General features: G+C 62.6%; 1 protein-coding gene across 4 annotated transcripts in view; it reads left to right on the top strand.

Annotated features, from left to right (window-relative positions):
* Positions 1–20,825, top strand: part of ARHGAP23 (Rho GTPase activating protein 23) — a 44,300-nt gene that overhangs the window by 16,073 nt on the left and 7,402 nt on the right. For 3 of the 4 annotated variants that reach the window (XM_069877220.1, XM_069877219.1, XM_069877218.1), the window contains exons 2-14: positions 8,939–9,118; positions 12,031–12,055; positions 12,868–12,960; positions 13,767–13,845; positions 14,100–14,154; positions 15,397–16,831; positions 17,474–17,629; positions 17,869–17,980; positions 18,070–18,127; positions 18,255–18,392; positions 18,478–18,777; positions 20,011–20,072; positions 20,378–20,505. In XM_069877220.1, the coding sequence (XP_069733321.1) occupies positions 8,939–9,118; positions 12,031–12,055; positions 12,868–12,960; positions 13,767–13,845; positions 14,100–14,154; positions 15,397–16,831; positions 17,474–17,629; positions 17,869–17,980; positions 18,070–18,127; positions 18,255–18,392; positions 18,478–18,777; positions 20,011–20,072; positions 20,378–20,505 (2,821 nt within the window). Of the gene's footprint in view, positions 1–8,938; positions 9,119–11,134; positions 11,928–12,030; positions 12,056–12,867; positions 12,961–13,766; positions 13,846–14,099; positions 14,155–15,396; positions 16,832–17,473; positions 17,630–17,868; positions 17,981–18,069; positions 18,128–18,254; positions 18,393–18,477; positions 18,778–20,010; positions 20,073–20,377; positions 20,506–20,825 lie in introns of those variants that run through there. The other variant, XM_069877221.1, reaches the window with a different exon arrangement.

Below are 20,825 nucleotides of genomic sequence, written 5' to 3'. Positions count from 1 at the left end.
TGCTGCCAGCCCAGCATCTCTGTGGGACCCCCGTGCTGGGCTGTCCTTGGAGTGGCTGTGAGGATGGGAAGTCCCATTCCCGCGCTCGAGCCATGTGGTGGCCGTCTCTGGTTCCCCTGTGAGGTCTGTGGGGTGGTTGGGATCAGCCGTGCAGTTGTGGGGTCAGTGGGAAAAGAGGAGACTGTTGGGCAGCAGAGCACATTGCCCGTCTTGACAGCCGAAATCATAGAATCATGGGATGGTTTGGGTTAGAAGGAACCTCAAAGCCCATCCAGTTCCACCCCTGCCCTGGGCAGGGACACCTCCCAGTGGATCAGGGGCTCCAAGCCCCATCCAACCTGGCCTTGAACCCCTCCAGGGATGGGGCAGCCACCACTGCTCTGGGCAGCCTGGGCCAGGGCCTCCCTAAATCCCTCCTCAGGATTCCTGCCTCATCTGGATGGTGAATCCATCCCACAAAGTCCCTGCTCAGGATGAGAGGTGGCACAGGGGCTGCTGGCAGCCCCAGGGGTTGCCAGGAGGCACTTGGATGGTTTCTCTCCATCACGAGGTGTTGCTGCCTCCTGTTCCCACTGCTGCTGCTCCCATGTGGGACGTGCGTCTGCTCCCCAGTGGCTCCCAGTCCAGCTCCATGCACCATGCTGGTCAGGGGCATCCCAGGAGATGGGGAAGGGGACACGCGCTGGCTGTGTCCAAGCAAGAAAGCAAACACACCCTCAAATCCCCGCTGAGCTGCAAAGCTCCTCAGCCCTGGTTTAGGTTAAAGAGAATTAAAATGCTTTCTCCTGCGGGGCGGTAATCCTGGAGGCTGGGGCACGGCCAGGCAGACTGTGCGACTGCAGCTGGGGGGCTGCACCCCTTTATCCCACCACTGCATCCCTTGAGCCTGTTCCTGCTGCCAGAGCATCCGCAGGTTGTCTGGGATGTGTGGGTGGGCACAGGCAGCCCCTGCCTGCAGAGGAGGGTTGGTCTCTTCTCCCTTTGGGGCTGCTGCCTCCCTGAATGCTGCTTGAGCTGGCTGGACTGGGGGGTGCAGTGGGACCCCCATCCCTGCTCCCCACCAGGACCCGTCTCAGGTTGGAGCAGGCAGCGCTTTTCCCCTGTAAGGGCTGGGAATCTGTTATTGTCTCCACATGGTTTTCTCCTCCCTGAAAATCCTATTAAAACCTCATTTTTCTGACCCTAATCTCAGCTCGCCGTTCGCGATGGATTAATGTTTGCCCCCCCAGCCGTGTGTGCAGCCGGCTCTGTGCCGAAGAATCCTTCCCGTGTGGAAAGTGGCGCTGGGGGAGCGATGCTGGGGCTGAGCCCAGCACGCCGTGGTGGCGGCAGGACCCACAGCTGCCTGTCCCTCTGTCCTCTGTTCCTGCTCGGAGCGTGACGTTATCCTCGCTGCGTGCCAGGGTCGCGATGGGCCCGCTGGCAGGGACCCATGGCTGCAGCTGGGATGTGTAGGGGGGTCATGCTCGGGTGTCACCTCCCAACCAGGGCCACCATGTGGTTCCCTGGGGTGTCACCTGGCTCTGAGAAGGGTGGGAGAGCTCTGAGAGCGGCAGCCGTGGGTGCAATTGGTGCCAAATACGGAGACCCCCCCTGTAAATGCAGCATTGATCCTGGCTGCTGCGCACGGCTCCTCCGTGCCTCAGTTTCCCCACTGAGCTCTGGGGGTGCAGGCAGGCGGGCGATGCCGACAGAGGGCCCTGCATCTCACTGGCGCCGCGGACACGCGTGGACACGCGTCCCCACGCCTGCGCGCCTGCCTCGGCGTGCTGGCTGCGGTGCATGCCGGGAGCGCGCTGCCGTTCCCCCTTGCTCCCGTTTGGCTGCGGATTTAGGACACTCCTGTGCAAAACACAAGTATTTTGGAAGGCGTCCAGGCGCGCTCGCATTCCTCGGGGTGGAATCTGCCCCCGCGAACGCCGCCTGACCTTTCCTGCTTTGGGCTACGGGAACAACCCTGGGGCCCAGCCTCCCTCCACACCCCTTCTATGGGCTGGGGACCCCCCTTTTTCAGCCCCCACCCTGCACCCCCAGGCTGCTGGGGCAGCTCCGGCTAGCTCAGCGCTGCCAGGAAAGGCGTGAGCAGAGGTGGCAGAATCATAGAATCATAGAAACACCAGGTTGGAAAAGACCCATCGGATCATCGAGTCCAACCATTCCCATCAATCACTAACCCATGTCCCTCAGCACCTCGTCCACCCGTTCCTTAAACCCCTCCAGGGAAGGGGACTCAACCCCCTCCCTGGGCAGCCTCTGCCAGTGCCCAATGACCCTTTCAGGGAAATTTTTTTTCCTAATGTTCAGCCTGACCCTCCCCTGGCGGAGCTTGAGGCCATTCCCTCTCGTCCTGTCCCCTGTCCCTTGGGAGAAGAGCCCAACTCCCTCCTCTCCACAACCTCCTTTCAGGGAGTTGCAGAGAGCAATGAGGTCTCCCCTCAGCCTCCTCTTCTCCAGGCTAAACAGTCCCAGCTCTCTCAGCCGCTCCTCATAAGGCCTGTTCTCCAGCTGCCCCCAGCCCCCAGCCCACCACAGCCTCCCCACTTTTAGCTGGAAAGCAGAGACCCCAGGTTCAGTTCTGGACCCCTCACCAGAAGAAGGATGTTGAGGCTCTGGAGCGAGCCCAGAGAAGAGCAACGAAGCTGGGGAAGGGGCTGGAGAACAAGAGGAGCAGCTGAGAGAGCTGGGGGTGTTTAGCCTGGAGAAGAGGAGGCTGAGGGGAGACCTCATTGCTCTCTGCAACTCCCTGAGAGGAGGTTGTGGAGAGGAGGGAGCTGGGCTCTTCTCCCAAGGGACAGGGGACAGGACGAGGCACTGAGGGACATGGGTTAGTGATTGATGGGAATGGTTGGACTCGATGATCTGGTGGGTCTTTTCCAACCTGGTGATTCCACTGTTCTACGATTCCTCCCTGTGTTGCCAGCGTGGAAGCACTGGGATGATGACCCGGGGTGTGCAGCCGGGTCCTTGGGGCACGTCTGTCACCGAGCCAGTTGAGCTGGTCACCCAACAGGGTGCAGAGAGGTGGCACTTTGGCCAGGGTGGACGTTGGGGACGTGCTGGTTCCCAGGGCACTGCCAGCGTGTGGGGGGATCTGTGTGGCATCGCGCCCCGGGGACTGTCCCCTCCCTGGTGCTGTGGGAAGGGGCTGCGCGGCACCGCGCTGGTGCTGCCGCAGGGGTGGGGAGGGGGGCAGAGGAGAGGAGGGGGCCGCACAGCTGGCCTGGAGGCTGCGGGCTGCAATCCCAGCAATGCCTGGCATTTCCCCGGCGCGGCCGCACGTGCCTCTCCTCGGCCTCCAGCACGGCAGGAATGTGGCTGGGGACCCCCTCGTGCGGGGACGGGATGGGCAGCGTGGGGGGAGCAGGGCAGGGGGTGCTGCCCACCCACATCCCTGCCTGGCTTGGGCGCCCGCGGGCACAGGGCTCACCGGGTGCTGCTGTTTGCCTTGTTCTTCTCATGCTTTGGCCACCACGGTGGTTCAAGGGCGTGAAACGAGCGTGGGGTGGGCTGGGGAAGTGTGATTTTTTTACCCCCTAGACCAACAGGAGCCTCTGGATGCTGGTGATGAGGGTGATTTTGGTTTAGTGGCTGATAGGAATGGTCCGACTCAATGATCCAAGAGTCTTTTGCAACCTGATGATTCTATAATTTCCCATCCCTGACACTGGGGACCTGGGGTTAAACCATGAGGGCTGGTGGCTCGGTGCCTGGGGGCCAACAGGGACCCCGCAGCACCTGCAGCCCTGGGTAACCCCCAAAATGGGAGATGGGGCTGGGAAGGGGGCTTTTGGTTTGGTTCTTGATGGGAAGCATCCTTGGAGCCAACACCCTTTCCCACAGGTACAGAGCAGGGGAGTTAGAGGGGTTTTGCGGAACCCCAAGTGGCTGTGTTTGTCCCCAGAGGGCTTTGTTGGTCCCCAAGAAACTGTGTTGGTCCCCAGGGGGCTTTGTCAGACCCCAAAGGGCTGTGTGATTCCTAGGGGGCTGTATCAGCAGAGCCTGGGGCTGGATACGTGTCCCCTCTGCCCAGCAGAGCCCTTCTGTTTGGGGACAGAGTGGGGACCAGGGGGGTCTCAGAGCTCCTGGAACCCCCTTTGCAGAGCCCTGTGGTGGCTCCTCTCCTGGCTGAGCAGGGGTGACTCTTGCTGCACCCCCAGGCTGTCCCCCTCCCTGTCCCCAGCAGCGCCCTGTGCCCTGTGGAGAGCGAGCGGAGGAAGGAAGGAAGGGGCCGGGAGGAGGGAGAGGAGGAAGCGAGGAGGGTGGGATGCTGCCCGGGGTGATGGAGGAAGAACGGGGCGGATTAAAAAAAAATGAAGAAAAGAAAAGAAAGACAAAAAGGGAAAGTCTGGGCCAAGTGACACTGTGGGCAGTTTGGGCTGGTTTGGTGGGGGGGGAAGTGAACGCTGATCCCTGCCAGCAGCTCAGCTGGGGTGTGTGGCCACCTGCCCTCCATCCATCCATCCATCCATCCATCCATCCATCCATCCATCCATCCATCCACAAATCCATCCCACCCTCTGATCATCCCACTGTCTGTCCGTCCATCCGTCCGTCCATCCATCCATCCATCCATCCATCCATCCATCCATCCATCCATCCATCCATCCATTTCTCCACCTCTCCATCTTACCCTCCGTCCATCCCTCTCTCCCTCCCTCTGTCCATCCCACCTTCCACCCATCCATCCACCCATCCATCCATCCATCCTTCCATCTTTCCATCCATCCCACCCTCTGATCATCCCACCCTCCCTGCCTCCCTCCCTCCATCCATCCACACATCCATCCCACCCTCTGACCATCCCACCCTCCCTCCCTCCATCCATCCATCCATCCACCCATCCACAAATCCATCCCACGCTCTGATCATCCCACTGTCCGTCCATCCATCCATCCATCCATAAATCCATCCATCCATCCGTCCATCCATCCATCCATCCATCCATCCATCCATCCATCCACAAATCCATCCCACCCTCTGATCATCCCACTGTCCATTCATCCATCCTTCCATCCATCCCACCCACCTCTCTATCCTACCCTCTGTCCACCCCTCCCTCCCTCCTTCTGTCCATCCCACCCATCCATCCCTCCTTCCATCCCACCCTCGTCCGTCCCAGCTGGGTGGGAGCCGGGGCCGTGCATCTCGCAGCCGAGTGAGCGTGCGACAGCGTGTGCAGCATCTCCGGGCTGGGAACACCGCACATCACCCGAGCCATGCGAGACGGCGCAGCCAGCCCCGCGCTGGCCCCCGTTGCCGGCCCCCGCTGCCACGCAGCCCGACTCGGGGGGTGAAGCCGGTGCCGGAGGCGCTGAGCCCACCGCGGTGCCAGCCGAGAGCCCGCACCGCTGCGCCGAAGCTGGGCACGGACCGTGGACGCATGGTGGAGGAGAGCGCAGGCGGAGGGTGGCGGGGGTCCCAGCGGGTGCTGCGGGGCCCCCCCAGACCCCCCAACGCGGTGACAGTGGTGAGGAAAGGGTTGTGGAGTGTGGAGCGAGCTGGCAAAGGCTGGCGCTTCGAGCGCGCCGTCGGGGTGGACTGCAGCTTGCCCGAGCCCCGCTGCATCTGGCTGAGCAGCCTGCGCCGACACGCTGCAGCCCCCCAGCACCGCCACGGCCCCCCGACCCCCCGCGCCGACGAGTGCCACCGGGTGAGAACCGTGCGCTGGAGATGCTGGGCGTCACGTCTCTGTTTGGGGGGCGCTGGGGTGTCTGGGTGGGGATGGGGGGCCCTGCAGCGTGTGCGTTTTAGGGTGCTGGGGGGGTCACCATCCCCTCCATCCCCTCTCTGGGCTGGGGGGCAGAGAAGGTGCTGAGTGCCTGGGCGCTTTGCTCCTGCTGCCCTGCTTGTGCTGGGGTGGGGACGGATCCTGCCCCCCAGGTGGGATACAGGGAAAACTGCTTTTTGCTGCAGGAGTGGGACATCAGCAGGAGCAAGATATCAGCAGGAGCAACGTGTCCCCATGCGGGATGGTGACAGCCGTGCTGGGGGGGCACAGGACCTCGTGGGTTTTGGGGGGGTCTGGGGAGCAGCGTGCCCAGCCCTGGGCTGTCAGAGCCACTGGAAAATCACTTGGGGGCTTGGGGCAGCTGAGCTGATGGTGGGAGCACAGTGGGAACCACCGGGCTGGGAGTAGCAGAGATCTAAAAAGATAGGAGGTAACTGGGTCCCTGCGGGGATGGGGTTGCTGGGGACAAGTGGTTGAGATGACAAATCGGGGATCAACCCCACTGCTGGGGGAGCTGGAGCATCTGTGGGGCTATCCAAGCCCCCAGCTGAGGACTTTGCAGCCCCAAAATCTCCAAGACAGCGTTGGTGAAAAGGGAAACTGAGGCACAGCATGGTGAGAGCAGTCTGGGGTGGTTTACCCCTCTGCCCACCCCCTTGCAGAGGTCTCTCTGGGGCTGAAGAGTGTCCTCACCTCAGGAAAAAGGGATCCAGAGAGGGAGGACACCACGCTGAGGCTGTGAAAGCCCTAATGGGGACTTAAGCAGGGCAAGAACACCTTTCCTTGGCAGCGGTGTCAGGATGCTGGATCTAAGCGTTCCTAAGCCGTCTTTCCTCTGCTATGAGTTATAGAACCTTGGGATGGAGATGAAAAGCAGCCCAGGAGGGTTGTTTGCGATGCAGGTATCTCTTGTTCCACTGTAAGGCTGGATTCAGGCTCACGGGACCAGGTCCTGGGCCACCGAAACTGGGAACGTTTCCCTGTGTCACGGATGCACTGGAGCCCCGGCGTGCCCATGACACAGGGACATGTCCCCATGCCTCCAGGTTGGCGCGGCCGTTGGTGTCTCGAGCGATCCTGCCCTCTGTGAGGCTTGTCTGTGCCGGTTAAAATCAGCAGGGCACATTCAGCTGTCAGCTTAAAAATAATCCAGCGAGCCGGGGCCGACACAATGGAAAGCGCAGATGGGGACGGGTGGGATGCTCCTCGCCCTGGGGCAAAGGGATGGGGGTCCCACAGGGAATGTGGGGCGCCCAGCACCAGCTGCTTGGGGGGCACCGGTCAGGGGGTCCACAGTGCAGGGGGCTCGTGGGGACCCGTATAGTGCTGGTGATGGGGTTACCCAACTCTCCTGGTGTTTGGAGTGTTGCAGCTCTTCGTATCTTGGGGTGTCTGTGAGCACCCGAAGCCCTTGTATCCCCCCCCAGCTTTGCTCTGGTGGGGATGGAAAGGGTCTGGGGGTGCTGTGCCAGGGTGATGCCTCGTGGGGGGCAGCGCTAGAGCTGAGTGTCCTCACCACAGGGACCCTCTCCTGGGGGACAGGACCCCCAGCCCCACCTGCAACCAGCCCTGTGCGGGATGCGCTGGCACAGGGGGTGCAGCTCGGTGCCGCTGAGCTGCCCTCAGATTTCCCCACCGGCAGCGAAAAGGCCCACTCAGCACAGGCACAGACAAAGGCTTTTTGTGCCTGGTCCCTTTGTGTGTCCCTCTCCCTCCCAGCTCCCCATCCAGAGCTTCGACCCAGACGGCGCCTGAATTTTAACACCCTCATCCCGGGTTGGGCTGTTTCTGGTTGCTGGAGGAGGTGGCACTCAGACAGGATCCCATCGGATGCCTTCCCTCCTGTCTGTCTGTCCCTACCTGCTCCCAGGTTGCTGGTATCCCTGGTTTTAGTGGATCTTGGAGCTGCAGGACTTTCTGCTCCCTTCACCCCTCAGCAAGGGTGGTGGATGCTCAGCCAGATGTGCAGCCATGGAGAGAGCAGCACCGTCATAGAATCATAGAATCATAGAATCACCAGGTTGGAAGAGACCCACCGGATCATCGAGTCCAACCATTCCTATCAAATCATCCTTCACTGAGGCTGCGTTAAACCCTCCCAAGTTGGCAGGACTCCTGCCGTCTCTCCAAACTCGCTGCTCAGAGATGCCCACGGCTGCTCTGGCTCCGTTTTCCTTGCTGACACCAGGATGGAGCCGCGTCCCTTTGGCCCCAGCAGCGTCCCCTGCCAGAGCCCCACGCGGTGCCAGCTCCCTGCCCCATTTCGGGAAGCGTCGCTCATCCAGCCGCCTCCCGGGATGTTCTTTCCGGCTTGCTCGAGGTTATTTCTGCAGCGTCATCGGAAGGGGACCTTTTGTTCCCGACTCCCCCATCCACCCCATCCCTCCTCCTGCCGTGCTGCCACCTGGGTCCCATCCAGACCCCCAGGCACAGCTCATTTCCCCCTATTTCTTTTCATTTCCTTTCCGTGCATCTTCTCCCAAAAGCTCCCATACGAGGAGTCTCAGGGAACGCTGGTGGGGTGATCTTGGAGGGTTGGAATTTGCTGCTGCGGGGCCAGGAGCAGGGAAGGGGTTCTGAGGAACAGAGAAGCTTCTCCAGCAGGTTTCAGCCCCCAGCATGGGGCTGGGAGGGGGCAGGTGGGGGCTGCCTGCCTCCCCCCACCCCAGAGTGACATTGAATCATGGAATGGTTTGGGTTGGAAGGGACCTCAAATCCCATCCAGTCCCACCCCTGGGATGGGCAGGGACACCTCCCACTGGATCAGGGGCTCCAAGCCCCATCCAACCTGGCCTGGAACCCCTCCAGGGATGGGGCAGCCACCACTGCTCTGGGCAACCTCCCCACCCTCCCAGGAAAACATTTCTCCCAAGATCTCACCTTAATCATCTCAATCTCTTTCAGCTGAAAACTGTTCCCTCTCATCCTATCCCTGCCCTCCCTGATCCAGAGCCCCTCCCCAGCTTTCCAGGAGCCCCTTTCAGTCCTAGAAGCTGCTCTAAGGTCTCCTCAGGACTTTTCTCCAGGCTGAGCAACCCCAACTCTCTCAGCTTGTCCTCGTAGCAGAGGTGCTCCAGCCCTTGGATCATCTCTGTGGCCTCCTCTGGACTCGCTCCAACAGCTCCACGTCCCTCCTGCACTGAGGACTCCAGAGCTGGACGCAGGGCTCCAGGTGGGATCTCATGACATCTTCTTCCTTGTCTCCGACAGCCAACGCCGGGCCAGAGAGATGGGGCATCCCCGAACGCCAACGCACCCCCGGAGGGGACCTTCCCCTGGGTGGGTCCGAAGACCGTGGTGCTGCGGAAGAGCTCACAGGGGGGGTTCGGCTTCACCCTTCGCCACTTCATTGTCTACCCTCCAGAGTCAGCCGTGCACTCCACCGCCAAGGTAGGGCTGGGACCTGGGGGGGACTGGGGACCCCCAGATCTTTTGGAATGGGGCTCTGAGAAGCCACGGTTGGATGCAGGATGCTTGTATGTGGGCTGGGGGCTGGGGAACCATGGAGTGGACCACCCTGGAACTGCCCCTGCCCATGGTGGTGCAGGTGTAGGAGCCCACGGAGCTGTTGGGAGATGTGCTCTGAGCGAGCAGCGAGTCCGCGGTGTCTCCGGAGACATCCCAGAGCCTTTCTGGCGGGGGACACAGCTGTTTTTCTGGAATGGAGAAGATCCCTCGGCTCTGAATGCAGCTCCAGCATCCCTGGAATGGCAGGAAAAGGCACTTTGGAGCCCCTGAGGGCAGGGAGAGGCTCGAGCCAGCAGGATATTGTTGCTCAAGTCGAAGTGAACCGCACCACGGAGCCAAACCTGGGAGCAGATGCTGTGGAGGATGAACCTTTCATCACATCCCTCCTCCTCTGACCAGCCTCAGCACATTCCCTGGGGCACTGGGATGTGCCAGCAGGTCCGTACTCCATGAGGGGTTCAGGTAAAGCCCTGCCAGTGCTCACCACCTCCAGCGTGGATTCACATTTCCCAATTTCCAGCCTGTCAACGGGATCTGCCCCGGGATCTGGTGGCTGTTGTCGCATCCTGGCGCAGCCCAGACCCTTCCCAGCTGCTGGGAACGAAGCCATCGCCTCCTGTGGCATCAGAGCCATCGAGAAGCCCCGATCCAGGCAGCACCTTTCCCCTCCAGGATGGAGGGACCCAATGAAACCACCTGGCAGCTTCCAGCATGGACCATGCACTCCGCACCCAAAGGCGACAAGCCAGCTCTCCTGCTGTGCCAGCTCCAAGCTCCTGGGGTTTGAAATCCCCCCCAAGCCGTGTTCTCTGCAGCGGTGAAGCTTTGTGCAGATGAAGAGAGAAGTATGGGAGCCGCGTGGTTCCTCGTAGCCCTTTTTCTGCTCCAAAGGGAGCAGACCTGGGTGCTTCCATCACCCCGAGAGCTCCACAGATGCCCACAGCCCCCCCAACTCCGACTGCCCTGTGGCTCCTGCTGCCCCACAGCTCTGACTGCTCCTCCCTGGCTGGCAGGGAACTGCAGTGGGAAATGAGTCACAGGGTGGGGAGAAGCAACTCGCCGGAGTCCCTGCTCAGCATCCTCGTCACGGTGCTTTTCCCAGGCTCCTGATCCTGCTTCCCTTACTCCTTCCTGCCTGCACTTCCCTGCTTGCACTGGGAACACAGACCTGACCATCTCCAGCAACAGGACTATGCAAAGGAGCTCTTGTCTTGGTGATGTCCCAAACCTTCTCCAAACTGACCTGCTCTCTTCCACCTCTCCTAAGGCATCTTCCAAGAGTGAGGGACTGATCCTGCCCTGCGGCGCTGGGCTCCAGGGCTGAGCCCTGCCGGGGAGGGAGCACATGGGTCTGCGTGGGCAGGAGCCAGATCAGCGCCGGGAGGTGGAGATGCTCTTGGCAAGGGGTTGGGAGTAGCTCCCGGCACCCGTCTGAGCCAAAGCTGGCGCTGGCGGGGCAGGGTGCGGTGCAGCTGGCTCAGCACCCGCGGGTGCCGGCGGGCAGCCAGGTCCGGGGGCTGAGTTTCGGTGGGATTGACTCAGCAGGGAGGGTGACGGCAGAGCCGTGTTCACCACTCCGTGCTCTGGCACCGCCGCGCCCAGCCACTGCCCCAGCCCTGGGCGCGTGGCTTCTGGGCTGCCCTGGGGGCCGGGAAGGGCTCTGGGTGCTGCAGGGCGAGGAGGGGCAGGGAGAGAGGCGAGTCCCTGCCTCCGAGGACCCTTGGTGGCCCCATGGTGCACAGGAATGGTGCCGGTCGTGTGCCGAGTCCACGAGACGTGACTTTTCCTTCCCACCCTGCAATGGGCATGGTGCAGAGGTGCCTCCAGCGCTCTCCTCCTCACTGGGAATGTCACTTGTCACTCTGGGATGGAGATCGATCTTTTCTCAGCATCCTGGAGGGACTTGACCTCCAAGGGGATGTCAGGGCTGTGTCGCTGGCTGTGGGCTGGGGTAGGTGCTGCAGCTGGCAAAGCCTCTTGGCTAGAGCTGAGCTCGTGCCCCCACCAGAGACTTAGGATTCAGCACTTGAGGAGTGAGAAGTCACCCTCCAGGTGCATGGGTCCCTCCTGGGGACCCGTGCGGCCGGCCCCGTGGCAGGGCTGGGGGCTCAGCAGTGTGGGTGCAGCCCCCTCTGGATGCCACCTCCTGGTGCAGCCCTGGGCATCCACAGTGGGATATGAGCCACAAGGGCAGGAGCTCTTGAAAACTACTCCCACTCCAAGGAACTCTAAAGTCTCCAAGTGCTGTCGCCTGTCTGTGACTGGGAATGGGGTGCCAAGCCCTCCCCCACCAGCCCTGGTAGCCTGGTCCCTGCAGCAGGAGGCTGTCCCCCCTCCCTGGGAACACGCTCCCCCCCCGCTGAATAATTGCAAGGCTAAATATAGCCCTGCTGGTAGCCAGTGACCCTCTGAGGACGCCTGCGCAAAGGTGTCCCCTTCTAGGGGTCCCTGCCACCAGGACCAGCTGCCCGGACGCTGCGGTGCCATGGGTGCCAGTGGGCACCTCTGTCCCCAGCCCAGGACCCCCCTGCAGGGGCTCAGGCTCTCCCTGGCAGGGCTTGGTGGCCCAGAAGAAGGGTGAGATGCCACCATGGGGCTGGCTGGGTCCTTTCCCGCTCCCCCACCCCAATCCCAGCCCCTTCCCTCGCCGCGGGGCTCGGGGGGCTGCGGTGGGTCCCAGTCCCTGCCCGCTGGGCTGTGCGGGTGGCCAAGCTGGATCCGATGTCAGGAGGTAATTTTAGCTGGGGGTGGTGGAGGGCAGAGGTCCAGCGAGGGGCACCCCTCTGCTCCCCTGCACCAGCCGCCGAATAAGTGGTTTTCTCTTCTTTTGGCAGGAGGAGGAGAACGGGAACCGAGCAGGTGAGCACACGGGGAGGGGGGACATCACCACTTGGATCGGTGGGTGCAGGGACCTTGGCGGGGTACAGGGCTGTCGCAGGTTGCAGTGAGGGGACGCAGTCTGCCCTTTCCACTGGCTGGCACTGAAATCTCAGTTGGCGGTGAAGTGGTGTGGAGCTTTGGTGGCGTTTGGTGCCTTTGGGCTTGGTGTCCCCAAAGCCCCTGGGAGGATTGGCTGGACCTTGTGCCTGAAGGGGGGACTATTCCAAAGCTGGAGAGGCCGGCACTGGTCCCCACGGCAGGCAGCTGGGCTGAGCACGGGGTGTTTGGGGACAGGGACACAGCCCTGCTCTCCTCCCGGAGGCGAGTGGTGACGTGAGCGAATGTGAAGGTGTCAGAACGCATCGGCGCGCTGGCGGGGTGACGAGGCGCTGGGGCTGTGCTCTGCATGGAGCTGATGTGGGCACTGCTGCTGGCACCGAGCATCCCTCGGGACTGAGGGGACGCTGGCCTTGCTCCGGGTGGTCCCTGGGGCTTCAGCATCATCCCTGGTCCTCTCACCCTCTGGTTTCTGGCAGCACCTGATGGTTTTTGCTCTTGCAGAGGAGTGTGGCTGCTGGGGAGCAGCTGTGGTCTGGGGACACGGGTGCTGGGGGGCTCCCCTGAGAGCGGGGCTTTGCCCAGGGCAGGACCAGTGCTCCTCAGGTCCCAGGGCTACCAAGCATGGGATTGAGAGGGCAAGGAGGGTACCATGAAGGGCCAAGCGTGCATCTCGCCATGGGACGGGCCTGGCCGTGCCAGCAGCTCCCTGATGCTCTGTTCCCGGGGAGCAGGTCCCCCCCGGAGCCGCCTGGAGCCCATGGACACCATCTTCGTGAAGAACGTGCGGGAGGATGGGCCGGCGCACCAGGCTGGGCTGCGCACTGGTGAGCGGGGACGCGTGGGGTGGCCAGGCTGGTGGGGTCTCGATGCTGGAGATGGCTCCAGGCTGCTTGCAGGATGCATGCTGTGCCCTGCCCCTTCTGCCCCCTTCTTGCTAGTCTTGGTCTTTTTAGAATCATAGAATCACCACGTTGGAAAAAACCCACTGGATCATCGAGTCCAACCATTCCCATCAATCACTAACCCATGTCCCTCAGCGCCTCGTCCACCCGGCCCTTAAACCCCTCCAGGGAAGGGGACTCAACCCCCTCCCTGGGCAGCCTCTGCCAGTGCCCAATCACCCTTTCCATGAAAAATTTTCTCCTAATGTCCAGCCTGAACCTCCCCTGGTGGAGCTTGAGGCCATTCCCTCTCGTCCTGTCCCCTGTCCCTTGGGAGAAGAGCCCAGCTCCCTCCTCTCCACAACCTCCTTTCAGGGAGTTGGAGAGAGCAATGAGGTCTCCCCTCAGCCTCCTCTTCTCCAGGCTAAACACCCCCAGCTCTCTCAGCCGCTCCTCATAAGAGATTCTTGCATTCCCTTTTTTTATTTCCTCCCCTTTCTCTCTGCTCTCTGGCGCTGAGAGGTCTCTGCTGTCTTGCCCCTGGTCTGGGATGCTCAGAGCAGCTTTGAGGTCTCCGAGGGTGGTGAGGCTGACTTTGGGGTCCCCACGGTTCCCCTTGCCACGCAGGACCTGGCTCTGCTGCTGGCAAACATGCTGTTTCAAATCCCGCTGTGAGCACCCGTGGGGACAGCCAAGTGCCACCCCGTCCCCACTGACCTGTGCTGACTCCGTCTTCTCCCTCTCCGCAGGGGACCGCTTGGTCAAGGTGAATGGGGAGAGCATCATCGGGAAAACCTACTCGCAGGTCATCGCGCTGATCCAGAACAGGTGAGTCCCTTTCCCAGGGCAGGCAGAATGGGGAGGTGACATCAAGGGGACGTGTCGCAGCGGGCACTGTGTTCTCCTGGGTGTCACTGGGGCTGGCAGGAGCCGTGAGTCACTTGAACCGGGGACAGGCAGCGGCATGCTGTGACCATTGCGTGGGGATGGGGACGTTCATCTCCTCGTGGAGGATCCAGCTGAGAGTGGCCTCGCTGGGGCTGAGCTGGCCAGCCTGACCCTTCTGTCCCCTCTCCCTGCAGTGATGATGTGTTGGAGCTCTCCATCATGCCCAAGGATGAGGACATCCTCCAGCTGGTGAGTTTTCCAAGCATGTCGCAGGGACCAGGCTGGTCCCAGGGCTCGGGTTCCCTGCCAGCGTTCCTCCCCTGCCTGACCTGAGGGGCTGCTCTGCCCCTGCCCCACGCTCTGCCTGGGTGGGGATGGCCAAATGCCCTTATCTTGCTGGGGACACTTGGGGACAGGGCTCCACCAGCATACCTGGAGGAGCAACAGGTGAAGAAATGGAGGTACCAGAGGGTCCAGGACAGGAATGATGGGGAGTATGGATGCTGGTTTGCCAGTGGATGGGGCGGGAAAGACGAGGGATATGGCCCCTGCTCTGTTTTGGGGAGATTGTTTGGCATGGCTGGAGGGCGAGCTGGGTTGGCTTATCCTTGGAGCTCCCCAGGAGGCTCTGATGTTGATGAGCTGGGGTCTGGAGGCCAATCTGGGTGATTGGGTCTTTTCATGGTGCTCCTCTGGTCCCTGCTGCTTTGAAGCTCTCCTGGCAGTACTGCCACCAAAGCTGTTGGTACCCACCTCAGGCTTGGTGATTTAGGAGCATCGCTGCTTGGGGACCTGGTCCTGCTGGGGCTGGGGGGGTCTTACAGCCCTGGTAAGGGGAGGAATTTGCATCAGTGCCTGCCCTGGGCTCTGAGGATTCCCCAGGCGTGAAGTGAAAAGTGAGAAGGGAAAGCCAGGGTATTTTAAGAAGGAGGGAAGAAAGAGGAGGGTGGCTGAGCGCCGCATGGCAGTGCGGAGAGCGGAAGGGCTGGTGGTAGCGATTGCTCAGTGCCAGGGGAAAAGTGGGACCTGGAGGGGCCTGCAGCTCACCCTGATGGGTAGGTTCGCTCGTGGGATGGGGAGGAGCACAGAGCATCCCCCCAGCACCCTGACCCCTCTGTCACCCTTAGGCTGAGGGGAGACCTCATTGCTCTCTCCAACTCCCTGAAAAGAGGTTGTGGAGAGGAGGGAGCTGGGCTTGTCTCCCAAGGGACAGGGGACAGGACGAGAGGGGAGGGTCAGGAGGAACATTAGGAAAAAGTTTTTCATGGAAAAGGTCACTGGGCACTGGCAGAGGCTGCCCAGGGAAGGGGTTGAGTCCCCTTCCCTGGAGAGGTTTAAGGGATGGGCGAGTTGAGGGGGGTTGAGTTTAAGGGATGGGTGGACGAGGTGCTGAGGGACATGGGTTAGTGATTGATGGGAATGGTTGGACTCAATGATGAGATGGGTCTTTTCCAACCTGGTGATTCTATGATTCTGTGATTCCCCGTGCAGGCGTATTCGCAGGATGCCTACCTGAAGGGCAACGAGCCATACTCTGGTGGGGCACAGAGTATCCCGGAGCCCCCTCCCATCTGCTACCCGCGGAAGACGTACCCCTTCCAGACCCGGGGTGCCGAGCCCCTCCCGGGGCAGCTGCCGGACCCCCGCGCCCACCCGCCCTCATCCCCGCTCGGCACGGCCGCTCTCGCCAGCACCCGGAGCGACGCGGGCAGCAGCCCCGCGCATCGTCCCAGCGAGGGTCCCCCCCAGCGCCCCGCCGCACCCCACGGGCACCCCGGCTCCTTCTCCCGCACCGGCTGCCCCAGCAACGTCGCAGCCTCTCTGCCTGAGCGCTACGGGATCCCTCCAGCCGCCACCTCCTCCTACGCGCTCCCCAAGCATCTCCCGGAGCACCGGACTCACTGCGGCCTCAAGGAGGGTGTCGGGGGGCTGGCGGGGGCTGCGCGGCTTTCCCGGGAGGCAGCGGGCACCCAGCGGGCACCGGGCCGTCAGGAGTGCCAGCAGGCTCTGTCGCGCTGGTTTTGCAGCCAGGAGCCGCGGCGCAGCGCCTCGGAGGAGCGCCGGCGTGCCATGCCGCCCCGCTACCGCAGCGTGTCCCAGGACCGGCTTGGGGGCTCGGCGGGGACCCCGCGGGGCTGGCCCCACAGCACCTCGCATGACACCCTGCTCTATCCCACCCGAGAGGGTTGGGCGCCCCGCGCTCGCTCCGACCACCACCTGGGCAGGTACGGGCGCTCCATGGAGGCGCTGGAGCCCAGCGCCTTGCTCTCCCCTCGCCACGACCGCGGAGCGTGGCCACCCGAGAGAATCTGCCGGGCTACCGTCGCCACCGCCCAGCAACCCATCCCACACAGCTCCTTCGCGCCTTCCTCCTCCTCCTCCTCCTCGTCGCGGGAGCCAGCGCCCGTGCAGAAGCACCCATCGCAGCCCAACTTGCAAAGCGTGGATGATTCGGGCTACATCGGCTACCGGAGCTACAGCCCATCCTTCCAGCGTCGCACTGGGCTCCTGCACGCCCTCTCCTTCCGTGACCCTGGCTTTGGTGGCTTGCCCACCTTCAGCATCTCGCAGCGGCCGGCCGCATCGCTCCCAGAGAGGGTCCTCCCCGCCGTCCCACCGCCCGCTGGGCCCCAACCAGCCCCCACCGCCCCCAGGGAGCAGCGGCCGGAGAGCAGCCGGATGCCCGAGCAGCCGGAGGAGCGAAGGGAAGAGGTGGTTTTGCGGCAGAAGCCACCCACGGGTCGCAAGATGCCCCCGCCGCTGCGGCAGATGAATTTTGTCTTCCCCGAGGGGGTGAAGGAGACGGACATTTGTGACCCTCCGCTGCCCGGCGGCCAAGGGGGGAGGCTGGTGGTCGAGCGGCAAGGCCGGCGCGTGGCTCCCTTGGCGGCCCCTGAGGACTCGCTGGCATCCATCCCCTTCATTGGTGAGTTGGGGCAGCTTGCCAGCCTCCGGGACAGGGAGGTTAGCAAGTCCCGTGCTGGGGAGGGTGCGTTTTGGGGGGGGGACAAGACATGTTGAGTGGTCTCAGAGCATCATCTGTGCCCAGCGTGGGGATGTGAAGGGGCTGCACCAACACCCACAGAGCCCAGCACCTTCTGGGCTCACTGCGGGTGGTGAGGTGCCAGGGTTTGGGCTCAAGCAGCCCCGTCTGTGCCCCTGCACACCCTGGTATCTTACTGGGCACAGCTGGGTGTGAACTGGAGCCCCACATGCCCCTGCTCTGAGGTGGGGACAGGCATGGATCCAGGGTGACCCACTCCCTGTCTCCCTTGGGACATCCCTGCTTGGCCACCTCTCCCCAAAAGGGTCTAGGGGAACCTCCAGCTCTACCCCGTCCCACAGCGCAGCCCTGGCTCCCAGGGAGGAACCTCAGGGCTTGATGGGGAGGGAGGGGATGAGGTGGGAACAGAGGGGCTGTGGGATTCCTCTCTGTCAGGGTCTGAGTGTACTGGTGGCTCCCGGCTGTGTCCCCTCCTGCAAAACCATCACCTGCCAAAGCGCTGGGGGGACCCTGGCATGGGCTTTCCCACCCCTCCTGCTGCAACGCTGCCCACCCCTCTCGCAGACGAACCCACCAGCCCCAGCATCGACCTGAAGGCCAAGCACATCCCCGCCTCCTCGGTGGTCTCGAGTGCCATGAACTCGGCGCCTGCCATTGCCACCAGCCCCTCCTCACCCAGCTTTGCCTTTGCCCTGAGCCGGCACTACTCCCAGGACTGCAGTAAGTGCAGGAGGGGTGTCCAAGTGGGATGGGTGGGGAGGGAGGATCATAGAATCATAGAATCACCAGGTTGGAAAAGACCCATTGGATCATCGAGTCCAACCATTCCTATCAAATACTAAACCATATCCCTCAGCACCTCGTCTACCCGTCCCAAAGATGGGGAAGAACATCCCTGGAGCTCTGCCCTGTGCCCGCTGGGCTGAGCAGCTTGTGCTTTGCCCTTCTCCCCCTCGCAGGCAGCATTAAGGCTGGCCGCCGCTCGTCCTACCTCCTGGCCATCACCACGGAGCGCTCCAAGTCCTGCGATGATGGTCTGAACACGTTTCGGGATGAGGGGAAGATCCTAAGGTAGGGCTGGACCCCTCCTCCCTGTCCCACCGCTGCGCGGTTCCGATCCCTCCCCACTATCCCACTGACGGGGGCTGCTCTCCCCCTAGGAGGATGCCCAGCCGGGTCCCCAGCCTCCGCATGCTGAGGAGCTTCTTCACCGATGGGGTGAGTGTTGGGTGACGTTGGGGATCCTGGGGGTGCCCGGGGTGGCTCTGCTGTGTGGGTAGGGGGTTGGAAGAGCAGGAGGTGCCGACGGCATCGTCTCAACGATGCCCTCCGGTCCCCTCCGCAGTCTCTGGACAGCCTTGGCACGTCCGAAGACGCCCGCTCCAAAAGGCACTCAACCTCCGACCTCTCGGACGTCCCGTTCAGCGCCGTGAGGAAGGAGGGTTGGCTCCACTGCAAGCAGATCCTCACCAAAAAGGGGAAGGTAGGCGAGTGGTCCCCGAGGCAGGGGGAAACGCTCCCCGCCACGAGCATCCCTGAGGTCTGTGCCCCATCCCCTGTCCCCGCAGAAGGTCGGTGGAGGCATCCGGCAGTGGAAGCGCGTCTTCGCCGTGCTGCGCACCCACTCGCTGTACCTGTGCAAGGACAGGCGGGAGGCGGTGACCTGCGCCCCGGCCCCAGGTGAGGAGGAGCCGCCGATCAGCATCCGAGCGTGCCTGGTGGACATCTCCTACAGCGAGACCAAGAGGAAGCACGTCTTCCGCCTGACGACCGCTGACTTCTGTGAATATCTCTTTCAGGCAGAGGATCGGGAAGACATGCTGGCCTGGATCAAAGTCATCAGGGAGAACAGCAAGGCTGAGGGCGAGGTGAGAGCCACACGGGGCTCCCAGCTGCCTCTGGCTCTCCCGGCGCTAACCGCCTTGGCTCTCTCCGGCTCTTTGCCTTGTGCCGCTTCCCCAGGTCACGGTTGGCCCCTGCGTGGCTGACCGACCTGCGTGGGGCTCGCCCGTCCCCGTGCCGTGTTCCCGGGGGTGCACGGGGGCTCGCGGGTGCTACAGTTTCCAAGAAGAGCAGGATGCGCCGGGGGCGCTTGGCGGAGACGGTGTGGTTCTCCGTGTGCCACAGCGATGCTTCCAGGCAGGGTCAGTGCTGGATTTTCCGGCAGCATTTGGTTGCGTGGTAGGAGAGGAGCACGCATGGCCGCCGTGCAGTGTGGTGGAGAGAGATCTGGCAGGGAAGACGGTTGAGTCACCTTCCCTGGAGGTGTTTAAGGGCTGGGTGGACGAGGCGCTGAGGGACATGGTTTAGTGATTGATGGGAATGGTTGGACTCGATGATCCGGTGGGTCTTATCCAACCTGGTGATTCTATGATTCTATGATCCGCGCTGGGCTGATCCTGGTGCTGCCGGGGCTGGTGCTGGGTCCAGGTGAGCCCTTGCTGGGCAGATGTGTTCTGTGCAATGAGTTGCTCCGGTCTCGGATGGAGAGAGCGGCTCTGGGTCTACTGGAGGATCCCTAGGGCTGGATGTGCCAGCACTGGGCTGGCCGTGCGCTGTCTCCGTGCGGTGCCAGGATGGTTTGCTTTGTTTGGTTGCAGTGTTCGCGCTGGGATTGTGGCTCCGACCCTGGAGGGTGCGTTGAGCTCAGAGTAGTCTCATTCTTTGCGACACAGCCCTGTGCCTGAAGGTGCAGGGGGCTCGGTGATGCTGTCACAGGGAAGTTGGTGCCAGCTCAGAGCCCGTGGAGCCGTCTGGGTGCCCACCAGGGCTGTGATGGTGCTGGGTGGGCAGCATCCCGCAGGGATGGATTTGTGTCTTTGGATGCTGCGCGGTGCCGCGGGGCAGACAGAGGTGTTCGTGCTGTCGAGGGATGCGCCTGTCCCCGAGCTTCTGTGGCTGACTCGGAGCATGCCACCCCGCGCCGTGGCAAGGAGCGCGGGGAGGCGCCGGCTGTTTGAGGGCAGCAGGGACCTGGTCCTGCCCTCTCGCCTGGTCCTGCCTGGCCCCTCGTGGTGTCCGGCAGAGCACGTACTTGCCTGGGGTCTCCGGTGGATGCGCTGCTCAAGCTCTCCCTTCCCCTCTTCTCTCTGCCTCCCCAGGACCCCGGTTTTGCCAGCCAAGCGCTTATCAACAAGAAGTTAAACGACTACCGGAAAGTGAGGTACGGACCTGGGGAAGGTGGGCACCGAGCCCCCCGAGCACTTTATCCACCTCGATTTTAAAGGGATGAAGCAAAGCTGGTGCCTCCCTTGATGGGGCTGCACCCAAAAACCTCTCGGGGTGCCAGAAGGGTCAAGTTCAGCCAAACCAACACCAAGCAAAGCGTTAAAGCGGTTCAAGGTCGCGGTTACCCGGTGTGGGACACTGGCCCACGGTCATGGGTTGGATGCCGGTGTTTGCCGGGAGGTTTTGCACTGGGATGGTGCCCCGAGCCGTGCCCAGCCTGAGCCCCCGCTCTCCCTGCAGCCCGGCGGGTGCCAAGCCTGACTCCTCGCCCAAGGGCTCTCGTGGGCTGGGGATCCGAGCCGAGTTCCTGAAGCAGACGGGAACCAGCGCGCCCCAGTCCCCCAGGCAGGATGCGACTGTCACGAAAGGTAAGTGCCAGCCCCGAGGCATGAGGCAAACCCAGGAAGCTTTGAAAGGACGGGATGCCTTGCACCAAGAGGGCCACCACCGTGCCTGTCCCCTAGGGCAGCAGGGATGCTCTTCCTATTTGTCCCAGCTCATCAGCAAAAAATCAGAGAGTGGTTTAGGTTGGAAAGGACCTCAAAGCCCATCCAGCTCCACCCCTGCCATGGGCAGGGACACTCCCCACTGGATCCAGTTGCTCCAAGCCCCATCCAACCTGGCCTTGAACCCCTCCAGGGATGGGGCAGCCACCACTGCTCTGGGCAACGTGGGCCAGGGCCTCCCA

This window comes from Phaenicophaeus curvirostris, chromosome 26 (genome assembly GCF_032191515.1).
Source record: "Phaenicophaeus curvirostris isolate KB17595 chromosome 26, BPBGC_Pcur_1.0, whole genome shotgun sequence".
NCBI classification, from domain to species: domain Eukaryota; kingdom Metazoa; phylum Chordata; class Aves; order Cuculiformes; family Cuculidae; genus Phaenicophaeus; species Phaenicophaeus curvirostris.
Note: the sequence above shows the minus strand (reverse complement) of the source record. Positions and strands in the feature narration are given on the sequence as shown.